The 19,898-nt window shown below is 40.0% G+C and overlaps 2 protein-coding genes across 3 annotated transcripts; one reads left to right on the top strand and one right to left on the bottom strand.

Moving 5' to 3' along the window:
- serpinh1b (serpin peptidase inhibitor, clade H (heat shock protein 47), member 1b) lies at positions 1-4,009 on the top strand. Of its 2 annotated transcripts, XM_028572192.1 has the most exons (8): positions 1-101; positions 802-833; positions 1,619-1,768; positions 1,906-2,098; positions 2,220-2,490; positions 2,609-2,707; positions 2,796-3,028; positions 3,137-4,009. In XM_028572192.1, exons 3-8 carry the CDS (start codon positions 1,650-1,652, stop codon positions 3,437-3,439), a joined length of 1,218 nt encoding a protein of 405 aa, XP_028427993.1. In that variant the 5' UTR covers positions 1-101; positions 802-833; positions 1,619-1,649; the 3' UTR covers positions 3,440-4,009. The 2 variants fall into 2 exon arrangements, with proteins under 2 accessions (XP_028427993.1, XP_028428000.1); XM_028572199.1 differs by lacking the exon at positions 802-833.
- Positions 4,010-6,246: 2,237 nt separating this feature from the next.
- Positions 6,247-14,992, bottom strand: gucy2f (guanylate cyclase 2F, retinal). Its single transcript, XM_028573407.1, has 18 exons — positions 14,251-14,992; positions 12,996-13,297; positions 12,514-12,868; positions 11,724-11,808; positions 11,039-11,135; positions 10,760-10,885; positions 10,412-10,492; positions 10,105-10,281; positions 9,833-9,989; positions 9,479-9,628; positions 9,173-9,321; positions 8,870-9,033; positions 8,547-8,739; positions 8,216-8,390; positions 7,474-7,572; positions 7,284-7,378; positions 7,091-7,176; positions 6,247-6,328 (listed from the first exon to the last, which is right to left on the bottom strand). Exons 1-18 carry the CDS (start codon positions 14,990-14,992, stop codon positions 6,247-6,249), a joined length of 3,315 nt encoding a protein of 1,104 aa, XP_028429208.1.
- Between the last annotated feature and the right edge of the window lie 4,906 nt (positions 14,993-19,898).

Below are 19,898 nucleotides of genomic sequence, written 5' to 3'. Positions count from 1 at the left end.
AAAGTTCTCTCTAGAATGCTATAAAGAGCAGGAGAGTTTGTCACAGTTACACTTTCCACAGGACACAACCGAGAGGAGAAACCCTGCAAATCCTGCGCAAGGTAAGGATTAGAAGATAACCATCTTTGCTTTCAGGGAGGAATGCATAGTGAGAATGTGGTGCTCTGTTATTTATGGTTTAAAGATACAGTGCATCAACATTTTTCCCATTTTAACCCATTTTAACCCATACTCTCTAAATCTCATCTCCCTCTCTGGCTGTTTGAACTGCACACAGAATATTATAGTTTATCTTTTGTAAAGAAGTAAATTAATCTTTGGCATAGCTTAAATGTTTCACAACTTATCCCAGCATGATGTTACTAAAGCTGTTTGTGTCTTGCATGCACTTTGTTGCAGTCTATCTAAATGCATTAGGTGCAATAAAATGAAGGAAAGTACTGTGTATGCACCCAATCTGTCTTTTTTTTAAAACTAAAATCCATCACTATTTGATGAAAAGAGGTTCAAATCTGTCCTTGAGAAATACTGTAGGGGCTGCTGGTTTGTGGCACAGCTGACTGGATGAAAATGATTATCTGGGTCAAATAGAGACAATGGAAAACATTTATGTGTCTGATTGAGGGGAGGTGATGACTAACTTGTATAATAACATAACTTTAACTTAAATGTTTTAGTATAAAAGGTTGGAAACTAGGATATTAAATGAATAAAAAAAACACAGAATGTCTCCACCAGAGCCTGAATGCTGTTTTACTGTCTGCTCTATATAGATTACTACATACACCTCTTGTCTTTCAGAATGAAAATGGCAGACATGAAAACATCTCAAGGTATCCGACCATGATGCGAAGTCATTTCTGCTGTATCACAAAAAATGCAAATACCAGAGATGTAGACAACATATATCTGCACTCAGAATGTGGAAGTGGATTAAAAAATTGCCGCTGCTGTGGGTTAATTACAGCCGTTTGCATTTGGATCTTTGTTTGAACAAGGGATGGGATGAATTAGACATAGCCTGCAGGCACACGCCCTTTCTCCGAGACAAAAGATGGCTCAGAGCGCTGCTACAGAGAGCATGTAAAAGTAAGACTGCACTGCAGGTCTATACAGTGAAAGGCACTGATTTCTGATCCTGACTTCTTCTGGGTAAAAAGGAGTCACTAAAGTCATCAAAGTGCAGATGTGCAACAGTTTGCATTGATCACAATACACGTAGAGAACAGAGAGGCTTCCTATTTCAGTGTCAAGTCAGCACAGAGCTTCACTCTGGGTGGACTGCAGCTCTAGCTGTACAGCTAAGCCTCAGTTGCTGCTGACGTGGCGAGAATCTGGAGGCGTTCCCAAGCTTCTGTGTGGGCTGAGCCAACCCTGCCCTGCCACTAAAAGCTCCACATCTGAATCATATAGTCTGTGTCCTGGCATTTTGTTTCTGAGATATATAACTGTATCAAATCAAAACACTTGTGAATCTTAATTTTTTTTCTCCATAAACTCACTCTGAGGAGACGTGTGTCTTCCTTCTCAAACTCAATACACTTTAATAATTAAGGAAACCAACCCAGATTAAGAGATGTTAACCCTATCTTTGTCTTTTTTTTTTCCTTTTGCACAGGCTGTGACAGCTGCTTTTCGAGACAGACAGGATGCGGATGACTAACGTTGTAGCTCTTTGTCTGCTGGCCCTCGTGGCCTCCGCAGAGGACAAAAAGCTGAGCAGCCATGCCACCACGCTGGCTGATAACAGCGCAAATCTGGCCTTCAGGTCTGACATCTATATATTACTGCAATCATATTGAAGTGTATAATGGTGCACTTGGTTTTCCATAAGCACTACATTTACATTACATTTTTCTAGCTCGAAACACAAGCAAATAATTTTTTCTTGTGATTGTGATTCAGCCTCTACCACAACATGGCGAAAGAGAAAGACACTGAAAACATCCTCATCTCTCCTGTGGTGGTGGCTTCCTCTCTGGGCATGGTGGCTCTTGGTGGCAAGGCCTCCACTGCCTCGCAGGTCAAAACCGTCCTCAGTGCTGAAAAACTGAGGGATGAGCATCTGCATGCAGGCCTGTCGGAGCTGCTCTCTGAGGTAAGTACAACCACATAAAATACTGTATATGGTATCTTATAATTAGAGGTGGACCAAAGTCAGACTTGACCCTCAGTACTTATTGCGCATTTGTCACCGTTTATATGTTGCTCTTTCCCAGCTGAGCGACGCCAAGACACGCAACACTACTTGGAAGATCAACAACCGCCTCTACGGCCCCAGCTCAGTCTCCTTTGCTGAAGATTTTGTGAAAAACAGCAAGAAGCACTACAACTACGACCATTCAAAAATAAACTTCAGAGACAAGAGGAGTGCAGTCAACTCCATCAACGAGTGGGCATCCAAGTCCACAGATGGCAAGCTGCCTGAGGTTACCAAGGATGTGCAGAACCCAGATGGAGCCATGATTGTCAACGCTATGTTTTTCAAGCGTGAGTATAAAATAGTGTCTTTTATTTTATTTTTTTTCATTTCTCATTGTAATAACACACGGAGATGTCAAAGGATTGGGCACACGTGCAACCGAGTCCAATGTGTTTTGTCCCACAGCTCACTGGGATGAGAAATTCAGTGCTGAAATGGTGGACATGCGTACTTTCCTGGTAAGCCGCTCGTTCACCATTGGAATTTCCATGATGCATCGTACAGGTGAGTTTCTCCATTGCCTCTACTTCTGACTTTTTCATATTATGTTTTCAAAGCTGCAAGCAAGATACCCAATGTCTGCTCTTCGCAGGTCTGTATGACTTCTACGAGGACAAAGAAAACAAATTATTTGTGCTGGACATGCCTCTGGGCCAGAAGCAGGCTTCTATGATCCTTATCATGCCCTACCACCTGGAACCCCTGGAACGCCTGGAGAAACTTCTGACCAGGAAGCAGGTGGACACCTGGATCAGCAAGCTGGAGAAAAAGGCCGTGGCCATTGCCCTCCCCAAAATCGAATTGGAAGCCAGCCACAACCTGCAGGTAAATGGTGGCAAATTGATGGGCCAATTATAACAATAAAGTTAACTTATAGACCTCTAAAAATCAATCAACAACTCTCTGAATTGAGCAATTCTCTGTTTTTTCTAGAAACATCTGGCTGAGCTCGGCCTGACCGAGGCTGTTGACAAAGCCAAGGCTGACTTGTCCAACATCTCTGGAAAGAAGGACCTCTACCTGTCCAATGTCTTCCATGCGTCAGCCTTGGAGCTGGACACGGCTGGAAACCCGTTCGACACCAGCATCTATGGCACCGACAAGCTGAGGAACCCCACACTTTTCTACGCAGATCACCCCTTCATTTTCTTAGTGAAGGACAACAAGACCAACTCCATCCTGTACATCGGCAGAGTAGTTAGACCCAAAGGAGACAAGATGCGTGATGAGCTATAATGTTAATGTTGTGAATTGTGGTGGATGGCTCTGACTGTTACCTCATGAGCACATTCCAATAGGCAAACTGTGGACTGAGTACCTAAGCTTACTATTACCATATAGGTACACTACACATTCCCAGGGAACATTCTATAAACGTGTTTGGTCTCACCCTTTAGCCATTTTGCATTGAATCATTTTCTTCTTTGAGATAAACAAACGGCAGACAACATGCTTATATTAAGTACGTTTGCTTTACACATTGTTTTTCGAAGATCCGTGTGCATTTTCTTGCATCATCTTTAATGTTTAAAGTAAAAAAGATCTTTGCACGTTTGTTTTACAGCTCTGTCTCACTTCTTTCCTCCATGCTCTCTGTGTTTTTAAATTTTGCCTCCAGTCCGCACTGAATTGTTCCCCTGCTTGAGCTGAATGTGCAGAGGAAAGGTGGAGGAAGTTTGGTGCCTAATTCATTTGCCAACCATACTGTGCCATTTTGTTGCTGTAGGTAGTTCCCACAAAGAAGCTGTTGGAATTGTGTGATTATGTAATGATGTGTTGATTTTTCAATAAAAATAACAAAGAGGATCTTTGCGTGTGTTTTTTTTTTTTTGGCAAATCATGTCTGAATACCATCCAAGCACAGTTGATACAGTCTTTTGGAGTGTTGCATATAGGAATGTGAGCTCGCTAGAGTTAACATCTCGAAAAGATAGAAAAATAATCTTTCCAGTCGGCTGGAGGTCAAACAATCATCACAGGTCTGGAATGTAGGAGTTATTGCTAATCTGCCATAGACAACTATCCAGAGAACGTTGTGGTTCATTTCCCTTACCACCACTGGCGTAAACAATAATGTCAGTAGGATCTTTGTTGGGACCCCAAACAGAGGACAAGCAGACTTGCAGTGCAAAAACTGGAGTGCAGGGTTCTCATGGTGATTGGGAATCTTCTGCAATTCCAGCACAGCAAATACAAAGGTGTAGTTGCAATGCAACAGATTGACAAAACAATCTAAATCTGTAGTTTTAGAGGTGAACTTCATACAGCCTAAGCATTATCTTAAGACTTTTGTTTTCACGTATTGTCACAATCTCATCACATAAATATAAATAAGCTTATGTTAAATACTTCTCTCTTACAAAATGATGCAATTGCATTTGTGAGAAATAAATGCCTTAAGGATTTCTCTGTAAGAGCTGTATCGCCACCCTCTGGTTGCAAAGAGGAAAAGGACTGCTTACACTGTAAGGAACGCCAAACAATGAAGGTGTTACAAATTAATTATTTAATTACTTAATTATTTACATACACCTTATATTTTGCATTGCAGCAATAATATAGAACATATATATAGAACACAATATACATGTTTCTGACTGACTCTGCTGTTTTTTTTTGCAAACCTAGCATGAATTAAGATGCTCCTATAGTCAACATTCAGATAATAAGATGCAGAGGATTGGAGATGTCATATTTGGGGTTTAGGTCAAAACAATACTTTTACAAACACATTTCTATCACATAACATATTTCAATATTATTATCTATTTAGTTTAATATTATATTTAGTGTGTGCCCTCAGGTATTCCCTAATGCCTACATGCTTTTTTTTTTAATTCTCTGTTGATGAATAAAATTCATTCAATGCTCCTCAGAAAATATAATATAATATATTTGAACACTGGATGGGGCTCTTCAGCGGCTGCACAGCTCTCAGATGCATCATGCATGGAGGACTTGTTGGTTAGTAAGCTGTTGGGGAAACCAGCTTTAACACTACCAGATGAGTTTAACATTGTACACACAGTTTGCTCTCCTGATCTCAGAAATAAACTTTTATGGATTTGTGTATTTTGACATCACAAAGTTAATTGGTTTGTGAAATAAATGCAATTTCCGTATGAGCATCAACGCAGAGATTGTGTTCTCAAATTGCCACGCTAAAGACAGGTTGTAAACTTGTGATGACGGAAAAGAAACACAATTTTAAAATGCTGAAATGTAGAAAAGATTGCCTCACAAATCATTTTCATGATAAATAGTGGAATTAATGCATCACTGAGCACTTCGGAAACAGTAACACGTTTCAATAAAAGACCTTAAAACTTTTTTAACTATAACAGGTAAGGAAAATATTTTTTGGTTGCATTGTATTGACTTTCCAAGTGCTGCCACTCTTTCATTAGTAAGAAGAAAAGGTGACATCTCAAAAAAAAAAAATTTGTGGCAAATGGGTGGACCTGACAGACTCTTCCTAGTCATTCTAGAATATAAATTAAAGTGGCAAATGTCTCTTTCTCTCTTTTGATAATTATACACAATAGCAGCCTTTGCCTCTGACTTCAGAGGGCTAATGACATATAATATTCAGCCATAGCTAAGTAACATCCTTACTCTCAACTCTATCATGAGCTTTCATGGCAAACTAAATAAGACATCATCACCAGAAAAAATAACTAAAAAACATTTCATTTTGAAATAGGCATTTGGGGCTTTGAATCTTCTGATGGGTGAACCTCTGGTTGCCTTGAAATAGGTGACCACGTAGTGGCCGGTGAGTGCCTCCTTTATTGAGGCGCGGTTCACCTTCCCTGCGCTGCTGGCAGCAGGTATGTAGGCAGGTAATGCAACAACTCTCATTATATTAGCACCGTGGTGTACTGCTGCGCTGGCTGCAGTCGATGGACAATCCTCTTAAACTAGTCTGCATTAAGCCAAAGTGAGAAGCTGGGTGGTGCTCTCTGTCTTCCTCTGGATGTGTCCTCCTCTTTTCTTCTCCTATGGTATTGTTCCTTTCACATATTTCCTTCTCTTCCTCTCATTCAGATCTTCTTGTCCACCTGCCTGTTGGCCTTGCGAAAAAGCGTCTTGATCTCTTCTGTCACCATCTCCTGCCAGTTGTCCCTAGTGGAAAAAGAGGGTGGAGTATTTTACAGAGACATTTGTTTTTTAAGTAGAGCTCTGGGATTCAAAGACATGGAGACACCATTAAAGCATGCCACAAAGCAGACAAAAAGCACAACAAATGCTGCCTAAAACATAGTAAAGTAAACAAATTAATTATGAAAATGTGCCCAGCCAGCCACCATAAAAGAGGGCTTTCCCCAATCTGCTTAAGATGTAGAAGGTGATAAGATCAAGAGATTAATGAGACTAGTAGATCACATTTCAGGAATCAATGAGAGAGGTCACACACGCATTTGGTCACATCCATAGACATCGAACTGACAGCCACAGTAACAAATCCACAACACAACACCAGCTGGCATGCAGGTCTCTACCTCCTGTATTTGGTCAAAGAAGGTCAAGCCTTTTTTTCAGCTTTCTTTCTCCTGTACGCAGCTATATCCTCAGGGTTTAGCCCGTGATAACATTCCCTAAAGTAACATTCAGACAGATTTGCGCGAGTAAGTTGCAAGTGCATCACAGCAGGAGACAGTTACAGAATATGTTGTGATAACACCAATGAAATGTAATTTGTAAATGTAGTATAGTGTAGTGTGTATGTAATGTATTCCTTAAAACATATATGCAAACTGTACTATGAGAACAGGGGATTATTTCTGGTCCAACTCACATAATATAATAAAGAATTTGTACACATTTAGTTTTTAGGATTCAGCCATACAAAAGGTACAAGGAGTAACAGCAGTTTGAAGCTCTTACCCTGGTTTGATCTCTGGCGGTTTTGGCAAAGGCTTTGTAAAGTTTGTTTTCCCTACAAGCCAGTATGTCTCTTCAATACCTTTACCCTGAAAAAACAAAACAAAGGCATGGATTCATAGAACCTGAGACTCCTCTAAAATATTTGTCTCATTACCAAATAATGAGATAAAATGACTGTAGACTGTTATGTTACCTTCAGCTCTGTCTTGCCTCTGACATCTATTTTATAACCTTCATTAAGAGAATGGAGGATCTTCACAGTGCTCATATTTACATGGATTCTATAAGCTGAGGGACAAAGAGCAGAGAAGAATGCATTAGACCCAAACAAAACATCAAAACAACACGACAAAATATGGCGGGTATGTGTACAGGAAACTCACGCAGCCCAGTGGATTCCATACGAGAGGCAGTGTTGACTGTGTCTCCAAAAAGGCAGTACCGAGGCATAGTCAGACCTACCACCCCAGCAACACAGGGCCCTGAAAATACAACAAAAAGAATGATGAATAGATCCGATGTATGGGACTGCATCAGAGACAGTAATTGACCCGTTGTCTGCAGTGGTGAACAATTTGTCCAGTTAGAGGTGGATTCGACAACATGAAGTGAGACAAAGAACATTTTAAAGTCCAATTTAATACCAAATCTACGCCTATAACTGTGTTGTTTTGTTTGTTATATTGATTCCTGTTGTACAATTTACTAAGCGCTGTCACAAAGCTTAGTAACCACAATGTTTGCCAGCATGCATCAGCGCTGTCACTGGCAGTAAAATTACAACTTTTCATACAAATGCTAAAAGAAAATCACTGATACAGGAAAGATAGGTTTGATCACCTGTTGAAGACAGCTGGTGCAGCCTAAAAACTGCAAAAACACTGTCTTTGTTGTGTTTGTCAGTAGAGCTGATATATGAGAATGTCTCATCCGTGCTGGACCATTATTAGACAATAGATGTAAATAATGCAGACAAAACTTGCAGTCGCGATAAGCTCCACAGTCACCCTCATATTCACTGTAGCGGGAACATATATTTCAATCTGCAAAGAGCTGAGTACCTGCTCAACTGGAGCAGAAAGTTAATAATGTAAACAGTGTAAAGGAGACTTTGTACTGTCTCACCTGAGTGGATTCCTATGCGTATCCTGACGGGCACGTCTGGCATGTGCCGCATATGGAAGGTTCCTACTGAGCTGAGAATGTTCAGAGACATGTTGGCGATCTCAGCCGCGTGCTTGTTGCCGTTTCTCTTTGGCAGACCCGATGCCACCATGTAAGCATCACCAATGGTCTCCACCTAAATAATGTCAACATATTTGTTTGGATATGGGCACATCAGTGTGTGTCGCTGTGTACTGTGTGTGTAAGCCACATGCTGTTAAATAACATGTTATAATTCAGTGGCATCTTGCATTATTGATGACACCTCTCGACATTGAGCATGTTCTCTGACCTTGTACACATCGTGGTTACTGAGCACGGCGTCAAACAGAGAGTAGAGGTCATTGAGAAGGTCGACCACCTCGATGGGATCACTGAGCGAGGAGATGGTAGTGAAACCTACAATGTCACTGAAGTAGATTGTCACCTGGTCAAAGTACTCTGGCTGCACTGTGGCACCGGTCTTCAGGGCCTCAGCTACAGAACTTAAACGTTACAGAACCAGATGGTCAGGCATTCTTTTTTAACTAAATGTTTTGTGTGTGTGTGTGTGTGTGTGTGTGTGTGTGTGTGTGTGTGTGTGTGTGTGTGTGTGTGTGTGTGTGTGTAACTCACGGTGGTAGCATCTCTGCCAATAGTTTTTCTGTTCTCTGTTTTTCCAACTCCAGCTCCTCTGTTCTCTCTCTGATGAGGTCCTCCAGGTTGGAGCTGTACTGCTCCAGCATCCTCAGCATGGAGTCAATGATGTTAGTCTTCTTACCCTTGTTGATTATCTTAAACTGATCATAAAAAAAAAAGAAAAACACAGATTCACGTTAAAACGATATGTATAATGTTCTTTAAAGTGGTTTATTTGAGTGGGTTAACAACTGTAAGGTTGGAAACAATAAGGACACATTGGTGTCTCCAAAAATGTACCCTGTCAAAGATTTCTTCAAATGTTGGTCTGCGTTCAGGCATTTCGCACCAGCACTGCTTCATCAACTGGATACACTCCAGAGGAGCCTGGTCCGGGGCCACATTGGGGCGGCACATCGGAGGAGGCTTTTTCACCTTACGGATGATCTCTGGTAAGGAGACGGAGGAGTTTTTAATCAAAATGTAGTGAATATTGGTTCCTGAAATCGACATATTAGTTGTCTCAAACTTTAAAAATAAATCCCTATGAAATGTATGTGCTTCTCTTTATCTACAACTCCTCTTCCCTGATCGACACATACGCACCCTTGGGCGGTAGACCCAGCATGCAGTAGGGTGGCCCTCTGACCACTACCTCTTGAAGAATGATGGCAAAGCTATACACGTCTCCCTTGTAGGTGCCTTTACGTGAGTTCGCAAGGTCCCTTAAGAACTCTGGAGCTGTCCAAAATAAATCTGAGTGAAAAAGAGAAAAGATTGGTTGGCAACATGATACAATTCATTAACAACTGTAATGCATGTCTGACTTTGTGTGTGTTTGTGTGTGTGTGTGTGTGTGTGTGTGTGTGCGTGCGCACAATACTGTGCACAAGTTAAAACCCTATAGTCTCATCTTAACACCACAGAAAGCAAATTTTTTTTTTCCAGAGCAGAAGGTACCTTCAGGTGGAGGTTCTTCTGTAGGCGCTTTCTGAGACTCCAGCAGCTCATTGAAGCCATAGTCAGTTATCTTGAGGACAAAACGCCCGTCTACCACACAGTTACAAGATTTTAGTCTGCCGTGGGGGAATTCTCTATGGTGAAGGTATTTCATACCCTGGAAGCACAATATGTTCAACAGTGTAGTTAATTATACAGGCCAACAGGGATGTTGGTAACACCCACTGGTTAATTCAGGTAATATTGTGCATATTTAGTACATCAGCGTTTACCTTGATGAGGTCGAGCACAAGCGAGGACTTGAACATCCAGTCTAATTTGACGTCCTCGTTCCTCAGCAGGTCTTGTAGACTGCCCCGTGAGCAGTGCTCCATCACCACCGCAAACATGGAGCAGTCCAAAAAGAAGCCAAGAAACGGGTTCACGTTCTCGTTTCTCAGGTCTTTCATCTGAGAAAGTAGATAGACACATTGATACCATATTATACCACCATTTTAATCTACAGTAGTTGTTATTATTGAAACTACAGTTTTTAGCTTTTAACAGTGTCTTTTTACAGGTCAAGTCATGTTGCTCTACCTTTGTGAAAATCTTGGTGGTGCTCTGCTTCACTTCTTTGAACTGTCCCTCCTCAAATTTCTTTAACCACACCCAGTCACCCTGGAAGAGAGGCCATGTTGTTACAGTACATACAGTTTATGGAAATTACACGTTCAAACCAATATTGTGAAAAAATAGGTTACCACTTTGTGGAAGATATGACACGAAAATGTGTTGTTTATGTTGAATATGTACCATCAGAGTTGAGGGCACAGACAAGGACACCCTTCCCTCCCTTCCTCACTTATATACTTACTGCTTTTTGAAATACTGTGAACACATACAGGCTGAAGCAGAAGGTGAAATGACTCTTACAGTGTTCCCTACCTCGTACACAGCTACATTGGTGGTCTCATGAGTTGCAGCCTGCATGCTGTTCACAGAGTGCGAGCCGTTTGCAGATTTCTCCTCTAGAGCGCTCTTGGATTCACTGAGATCTTCTAAAGTAATTTTCTTTGGGACATCAAACACCAGGGGAAGATTTGATTGAAATGAGTTTCATTCGAAAACATTTCATTTAGTCCATTTTCACAATTTCTCATATTCTGAACTAAAATTCCATTTGTTTTTTCATGTTGATGACTGAAAGACTGTAATGCTGCTTACCTTTTTGCTAAGCTGAGGATTGATAAAAGTGAGATCCTCTAAAGTCAGGAGGATTCGATTGGGACCTTTGACCAGCTGGATTTTTTGGAGTCTCCTCCTGCCAATGAGATTTAGAAAAAAATAAGAAAATCAGTTCCACCAATGGCAGTGGGTTTCCTAAAACTATGTCGAAGATCATCTTTGGAGCAAAGTAAGATGATAACCAAGAAAAGCTTGTCCTTTTATGAGAACAACTTCTAGTCTCCTGTTAACATAATGTAGATGGGAAAATATGAAATAAGGGTCAGGATTTTTGATATCAGTAATCAAGTATCTACTTTTGGAAAATGCATTCATATGATTTCAATAGTATTGTTTAACGTGCTGGCTTAAAGTGCCTTAAAGTAAAGGTTACTTTGACTTATTGCTTTCTTTTGTTTAAATATGATTCTCTTTACTCCAGAGAGTGTGCTGACTCATGCTTTGAGGGACTTTTTCCTCAATCGTCCTTTCTCATTCTCAAGCATTTACACAGAACATCCATTATTGAGCACATCACACCATGTGTGTGAATGCACCTTCTCTGATACAAAAATCCTTCTACTTAAAATTGGTGGGAAAGACAGAGAGGGAAAGTACAGGACAGAAACACAAGGGTTAATTTGTTTGATAGAGAATATAATCTGTTTGTAATTACAGGCTGTACCTGATACAAAGACTTATAATGAGCCCTCCTATAGCCAGAATGAAGATGACAGCAAACACCACTATGATGTAGGTGACCTCCACACCTAAGGATGACAAAAGGTAACGATGTCATGGGAATGGGAAAATGTATGGAGAACATGCCATAAGACTATGAGGACTTGAGTCAACACATCCATACATATCCATGTGCACCGATATATTCACACAAAATACATGAATAGGAATATTCACACATGCCAAAACTAAGTGATGGAAGAAGTATTCAGATCTTTTACTTAATTACAAGTACTAATACCACACTGGAAAAATACTCTCTTACAAGTTAAAAGTCCTGCATTGAAAATGTTACTTAAGTAAACGTATGTAAGTATCATCAGGGAAATGTACTTAAAGTATTAAAAGTAAAAGTTCTCAATGCAGAAAAATTATCACATTTTAGAAATTGGAAACGATTGAAACAGTTCTGTCAAGTGTTTAATTGCCTAACCATTTCAGGTGTACTTGTAGGCTGTTTAATTTATAATAAGATATTGTATTTTATAAACTACAATGTGTTTTGTGTGCAAAAAAAATTGTAAAGTAACTAGTAACTAAAGCTGTCAGATTGATGTAGTAGTAGAGTAAAAAGTACAATATTTCTCACTAAAATGTAGTGGAATAAAAGTAGAAAGTGGCATGAAAAGAAAAGACTCAAGTAAAGTACAAGTACCTCAAATTTGTACTAAAGTGCAGTACTTGAGTAAATGTACTAAGTGACATTCCACCACTGCCAAAGCTAAGCCTCTTACCTCCGGTGCAGATGGCATTCTTGTCAAACCAGCAGCTGGAATCAGACGGTGGAGGAGATCCTCCTGGAAAATTAATGGACCTCCCAGCAAAACTAAGCACTCCGGACATTAGATCCACTAAATGGGTCTGGTACAGCTGGCTCCCCCTGTTGTCAGAGTCCAGGATGATGTAATTGGTCTTAACATTCCCACTAGTGTCCACCTTGACCTTGTGGTTGAAGCCAGTGAAGGTTGTGTTCTTTGTGAAGTACGCCAGGTTTGAGCCTGACAGTTGCATGCCTCCTCTCCTGGCATTGTGGATAGACTTAGCCAGCAGGTAGATGCTGTCATAGATGGTCCCAAATAGTGGGTTAACCTACAAGGGGCACAAGAAAAGACACGATGTGTGATCACTTCGCGGTCAGTATGGACAATTACAGCAGCCAATAACATTTTCAATGTACATATGAACATGTGAGTTTTAAGACAGACTTGGTTTCTACCTGTTCTGGCTGCACATCTAGCGTCATTTCCTCACCCCTCTGGGCGGCAGCGAACGCCTCGTTGAACGACAAAGGCTCAGAGGCCATAGTGATAGTGAGCACAGCATCATAGGCCTCCCTCAGCCTGCTGTTGTTTTGCAGCGGGAAGTAGGAGACATTGGTGTAGGGCACGCTGTAGTGGAGGGTGTCATAGGGCACGAACACATACTTCCCCGAAGTCAGGCCCATTTTCTGTGCTTTGAGAAGAAAAGTGGCCTGCTTCTCCCCTCCAACCAGGATTGAGTGCATGCACATGATGATGACTGATGCAGACAAGGAAAAACACAGTGAGGTTTTGCTCAAATATTTAGAGTGATAACATGACTGAACTCAGTACTTTGACCCTTGGACAACTCAACTCATCTTTATTTATATAGCACCTTTAATACAAACACACAGGCCACAGTGCTTCACATAGCAGAATTGAAACAACAAAGTGAAAAATTAAAAAATTAAATAAACAAACAATAAATAAAAGTTTGCAAATCTAAAAATTACAAACAGCAAAACAATAAAATGTGATGAATGAAAGTAAATAGACTAAAAGAAAAATAAACACAAATGATTAAAAACTATGTACAAAACAATTATTAAAACTTAAAAAATAATGCTTTAACTTTACTCCAAATTGACAGATGCTTCTGAAGTGACAAAGCATTACCGTCCATCATGTGGTCATATTTCTATAATCTTATTCAGTTCAAGAGTATGCCAGCTATAGCTGTCTGAAACTAAATTGATTATGAAGTAGTCAAAAATGAGAAATTGATGTGCCCTGTAATTTAATTGTTCTCCCTTTCCCCTCTATGCTCTAGTAAAAAATAGAATTGATTATGTTTAAAACAAACAAGTTACATTGCTGCCTTAGTTCAACTTAACCACAAGGTGAAATATGCAATGTCAAAATGGCTTCCTGGTCAGATGGTGCAGTGATAAGAGGAAATCCTGTTCGAGCAAATCAGGACAGCTGATGGTTTGATATTTTGCAGTTCTGCAAGTTGTTCACCTGTGATGCATACAGCCTTATCTGCTCCCCATGTTTTTATATTCCAGGCGTTATATCATCTTTAAATCCACTATAATAATAGATTAATTATGATATTATTGTACTTTGTGATTATCTCTTCTGGTATCACTTTAATGCAGGACATATAATAATCGTACATGTAATCACTGTAATGTAGCTAGCTTGTGTATGTCAGCAGCACAGACTCACCATGGATGTTTCCTGCAGCCTGGATCTTCCTCAGGGTGCTCTCCACCTCCGTCTCATTTATACCAATAGATGTAACCAGGCCAACAGGAAGCCCCTTCTCTCTGAGAGCAGTAGCAACTCTCACAGCAGTATCCTTCCAAATGTCCTCATTGGATGAGACCACTACAATACTGGCCCACCTGAAGTGTTTAAACACGGTGAACAACACCTCTGTGGGAACCGGCACTGTCCTGGCAAAAGTCGGGTATTCTATGAGCTGGTCCAGCTCATAGTTAACACAGCTGTAAGAGAAGATGGCTTTGTCCCAATTCTTGGCCAGCAGAGAAGCTGCAGTACAGTATCCCGGGTTGGATGGGCCCACGAACGCATCCGCCATCTGCTCATAGTAAATAAACGCAGTGAGGGCTCTGGACGTTTCGCAAGGCTCCTGGAGGATGATAAAGTCCATTTTCAGTCCCAGATCCAGATTTAGGTCTCCGTTTATCCTGTTTACAGCGAGCCTGGCGGCCACAGCAGGTAGGGCCCTGTAGGGTACAGGGTCGCAATTCCAAGGCCCCAGAACCCCCACTTTGAATATTAAACAGTGGACACAACAAGGGAACGTCAACACTCCGAGGAGGACCCATAACAGAAAGTTATAAAAGGGCAGTGTCGTTAAAGTTGGTCTGCTTTTAATTATTGGCATACATGGATGGTTAGACTCCCATAGCGCCCCTCTGAAAGTTTGATGAATATGTTTCATTGTCCTTCCAGGGTGTCAAAGATAGTGAATATTTGTGTTCACTAATGCATTATCAATTAGACCAGTGACACCTGTAAACGTGCAAATATAAAAGTATTGATAATTTCTCATTTTAAATGGCTATTGTAAGTCATAGATGGCTGAATGTAAACAAATGACTTACCATTTATTTGGAGCCATTAGGACAGCTTCAGGGTCCAACGAGACAATCTTACAGGTCCACACAAACTGTCACCTAACCATCCCAAAACCTTACTTAGACACCCGAGGATCCACGGTGTCGCGCCGGTGAAGACACAGCCAAGTCATTGTGTTCGGATTATGGGCTGAAAGTGACAGGCAGAGAATGAACGCTGCGTCTGTCGTGTTTGGAGACAACTTCAGCACCCTGGAGAGCTACTTACGTCCCGCAGTGAGCGCCTCTGAAGGCTCCTGTGCGTTTTCCACAAACACTTCTGTTCACAGGAAGCATATGTGAAGAAGGACAAAAAATCCCCTCTGCCCCTGGGGTTCCTTTCTTCCTTATGTATCTTCAAAAAAACTAAATAGATCACATATTTAAAATTCAAAATAAAATCTGCTGCAACAATGAGCACCCTTTGCCAAAAATGTGATATTTAAAATTGGAAGAGTGTTTGATGTATTAATATAGGATGCCAGTGTCCGCTACAGGCACATTCAATCAAATCCCTCCAAAGTGACCCGGGGCCAAAACGTAAGTGTTACCCTCTAATCCTTTTTCAGTGCGGCACAAAATAAGAGGATTGAAAACAGGCCTTAGTCTACTCTAAAAGCCTTGTTATCATGCAGGCTGGTGAGACAACAAGGCCTCTCCTCTGGAAGTCACAAATCAATAATTATGATGATATATATATATTTAATTATTATCATAAAATTACAAAATTGCTCCCATTGCCAAGACCTCCACATAAATATAGAAATTCATTTTTTAATTAATTTCCTGATGTGCAGAGTGGGGTCTTGCCATGGAGACACCTCAGCCATATTGCACGAAGACATCTCAACCGTGCTTTAATTGGCCTAATATGCCAGCAGTACAGCAGGTTCCACAGTAAATTAATTTGAACCCTGGTGGAGTGGTGGTAATTAAAGATAACGAAGGGCTCTCCCTGTGGGTTCCCTGAGTCCTGCTGCTTGTTTTGCCTGCGTCAATCTTTTTAGACTTCACTAGGTGAAGCAGCCTTGCCTGGCAAATGAGTCAAAGCTGGTCGCCACAACATCAACCCCGGATGGCAGTGTTAAAGTCAAAATATGGGTTGGATGGATGAATTAACAGAACCACATACTATGCAGTGGTAATGAGTAAGTGTTGTTTATTATAGAAAAGTAATCATTTAGGGGAAAAATACTTTAATGTAATTCATCAGATCCTTAGCATATCATTATTATGCGGTGTCCCAGAAACAATATGCCTGAGGATAAATTGAGTTTAGGTGCCTCCCTCCCTTTTTAGTGTGTGTGTGTGTGTGTGTGTGTGTGTGTGTGTGTGTGTGTGTGTGTGTGTGTGTGAGAAAGAGATACATCCTACCCTTCTGTCTCCTTCCCCCTTCTGCCTGTCTCATTCTCTAACAGTATGTGTGTGTATTTGAAGGACATGACATTCCCTTCAGAAGTGAATTCTGACTACTAAAGACAACAAGCCAGTGAATAAACATATAGACATGTTGCAGGAATATTACTGCACATTATATTGTGCACATTGAGCTGGAAAGTGATTTCACCTTTGTTGACCTATATCCCACATAAGCTGATTAGCCTCTTAAACGTAACACCTTGACACCGCTATCCTGCATCCAGCAATAGGGGACAGAAATGACGACTCAGCGCTCCGTCCACCCAGTGAGCAGTGAACACAACACATCTAATGCTGCTCCTGAGACCAGCTCTGTGCTTTGTATTAAACACCGTGGAAGGAAACACTTGTCTACACAAGCAAAAAAAAAGTATTAATAAATAAATTCAATAATAATTGTTGGAGCTTGTATTGCAATACAAATTTCCGTGCCTACAGACAGTAAATTGTTATCTTATCATATAATTCAAAAAGTTAAATAGAAAGGTAATTATAACAAATACTATAAGACACAACTCTCTCACTATACAGTGTGGAACCATAGACTGTAAATATATTAACAGTCTATGTGTGGAACAAGGATGATGGGAAACGCAGTGTGGGTAAAAAAAAGAGATAGATGATTTACCATGTCCTTGGACTGATATAGTGTAAATGAGGATATGAGGGGGAAAAACTCAAGTTAAAGGTAAATAAAGACTCCAGGGAACAAAAGGGCTTTATATTAATATTTTGAAGTCGCTCACACTTTGCATATATTCATATTAAATTGAAGTCCCCTTAATAGTCCAATCTTAAATGTTCCTCATGCTAAACTAAATAATGAGAAAGTTTAACCAGTAATAAGAGGTATATGGGATCCATCCTTTTACTAACAAAATAAGATAAAAATTGATTCTTTAATTAATTAAGTGACTATTATGCTTATCAAGGCAGTTTTCAACAAAAATGTGAATACAAGTAATTATGGCTCAGATAGACTTTAAATGACATTGGTTACTTTTGAGACAACATCAAAATGATTTGATGATCAGTAGACCTGTATCTCAGGCCTATCCTGAATATAATTTACATAAAGGTTTGTGAAGAGCTAACTAAAATACTTGGTGCTCACAACTACTGTGCAAGTCATAAATTATACTGAATGCTGTGATGCTATTAACTAAGATAATATGGCACCTGCGCTAACCTCTTGTGTCTGCCAACAGTTTTTATCTTCTGCTACTTTTAACGAAAGCTCTCATGTGTTTAAAAGTGAGTTAGTTTATCTCAATTGCTTTATAGGCTTTCACTGTGCAACTGCAGACATCTATTTGAGGATGTATTTAGTTCTGGCTCCATCTAGTGGAAAGGTCTTACTGTAGCTTATTTTGCAGTGGGATGAAGGTAGTGGATCTCTACATATCTAATCTTAAAATTGACTAAAAATGGAATAACCCCTCCTTTTAACGTAGATGAAATAGGGATATTGCCCATAACACTCTTCCTTAACACAGGAGCACAAATAAGTTAAGAAGAGTTGAGATGACATTTTTTGTAACTTTCTTAACCCTTGTGTTGTCTTCCCGTCAACCTTGAAAAAAACACTGTTTTTTTTTTATGTTTTTGACGCCTTTTCTCACAGTTTGTTTTTACTTTTTCCAACGTTTTAAATTGTTAAATGTTTCTTCTACACATTTTCAGCGCTTATTTCTACTTCCCATATTTTCTAATATAAAAACAAAAATTGAAAACAGGTCAATGTCACCCGAAGTCAACACAAGAAACCATCTATTACAGTATATGGTCGTTATTTAAAAAATTAACTTGCTGCAAAACAGTACTTCACTATTAACACTCTCATTTCACTTTAGCTTAATCAACACATGATGGGATCAGTGTGCTGTGACTAAAGCAACAATGAAAACAATAAAATAAAAAAATTAAGTGAATGGAAGTGATATGCTAATGTCTGTATACTATATGATAAGACATGTTTAATTTGGTCATTGATATTTAGGATATTAAGATATTCAACATCATTTATTATGTTTTTCTTTCACAGGTTCTGAGGAATTCTTTTGTTCTTTTCTTTTACTGATAATGTGCCCCTGCATTCTGTCTGCCTGCACCTCTATCTTATCTTTATAGTCTTGAAGAATCCAAGACACTACAACATGCAAGAGGTGTGTGTTTATGTGTGTATACAAGTAGCTACATGTGTAACACCAAATTATATAGTTAAAATGGGTTCCCCTTTCCATCACAGCTTATGACATGTATATTTTTTTGAGAGAACACAATCATGTCGCAATCATTTCTTTCTTTTATATTTTGGCAAAACTATGAGGGCAAGTTTGAGTTTATTTGTAGGCCTATGTAATACTGCACTGGGTGTGTCCTGTCATGCTCTCATGAGGAAAGATGTGGCTGAGGGTGCAGATGAAAAGCAGAGGCCCCTCAGTGTTGCGTGAGCAGCAACAGATGTTCACCATAATTCCTCATACTTGACCTCTGTGTTTCTGGCCCTTTAGAACTTGTTACAATATGTAACAGGGTGTAGCCGAATGTCTCCACGGATTTGCTGGCCTGTGACAATAAATGCATTATGCATACATTGTCCTGTTATAGGTTGTGTTTGACTCTCCAGATAGTCCTGCCTAGAATAGAGTTTGGAAATGATTTTCTGAATTTCAAACTATTTTTACTCTTTATAATGACCTGTTACTTAATGAAACTATATGAATATACTATCAAATTACTTTACATAAACCTGGAGTCTTTGAAAGGTTTGCTACTAGGCTACATAGCATATGCTCACTTTTGTAGGCTGGAGAACCAGGACAGATAGGCCTATGCTATGCTGAGTAGGCAGGAACAGGAAAAGCCTGGGTTTCCTCTCACATCTTTTTAATCAGTTTCATCAAAATGTGAACTTCGGGCCAAATGAAACAAACCGCCGCCTTGTTGCGCAACGCTGTTTAAGCTTTCCTTTTCATGTGGGTTTGTTTGTCGCGTCTCCACTAGAGAGAGCGCCGACAAGCACCGTCAAAACTACCTAAAACAGTAGTCCGAGATCGGAAGTTACACGTGTTGGCCTTAAAAAATAAAAGCGTACAGAAATATTGCCTTCATGTGAAACAATATTTGTTGAGACAGTTTCTGTTTGTATGTGAGTGCCTAAAATTAAAATATGAATATTCAACTTACACGTGATGTAAAGCTGTAGGATATTTTAGCTAGGCTAACGTTAACGTTAGCTACTTAGCTAGCTAGCAGCTCGAGTGATTCATTCCACATCCTGACCTGCATTAAAAGCACCATGACAACAGT

This window comes from Perca flavescens, chromosome 3 (assembly GCF_004354835.1).
Source record: "Perca flavescens isolate YP-PL-M2 chromosome 3, PFLA_1.0, whole genome shotgun sequence".
NCBI classification, from domain to species: domain Eukaryota; kingdom Metazoa; phylum Chordata; class Actinopteri; order Perciformes; family Percidae; genus Perca; species Perca flavescens.
This window is presented reverse-complemented; position numbering and strand designations above follow the sequence as displayed.

Coding starts and splice junctions, on each gene's coding strand:
- serpinh1b (XM_028572199.1), top strand. CDS start 1,650: ATGCGGATGACTAACGTTGTAGCTCTTTGTCTGCTGGCCCTCGTGGCC. Junction 2,491..2,608: donor CAACGCTATGTTTTTCAAGC/GTGAGTATAAAA, acceptor TTTGTCCCACAG/CTCACTGGGATGAGAAATTC. Junction 2,708..2,795: donor TTCCATGATGCATCGTACAG/GTGAGTTTCTCC, acceptor TGCTCTTCGCAG/GTCTGTATGACTTCTACGAG.
- gucy2f (XM_028573407.1), bottom strand. CDS start 14,992: ATGAAACATATTCATCAAACTTTCAGAGGGGCGCTATGGGAGTCTAAC. Junction 11,809..12,513: donor GAATGCCATCTGCACCGGAG/GTAAGAGGCTTA, acceptor TGTCATCCTTAG/GTGTGGAGGTCACCTACATC. Junction 9,322..9,478: donor GCTGGGTCTACCGCCCAAGG/GTGCGTATGTGT, acceptor TCTCCTTACCAG/AGATCATCCGTAAGGTGAAA.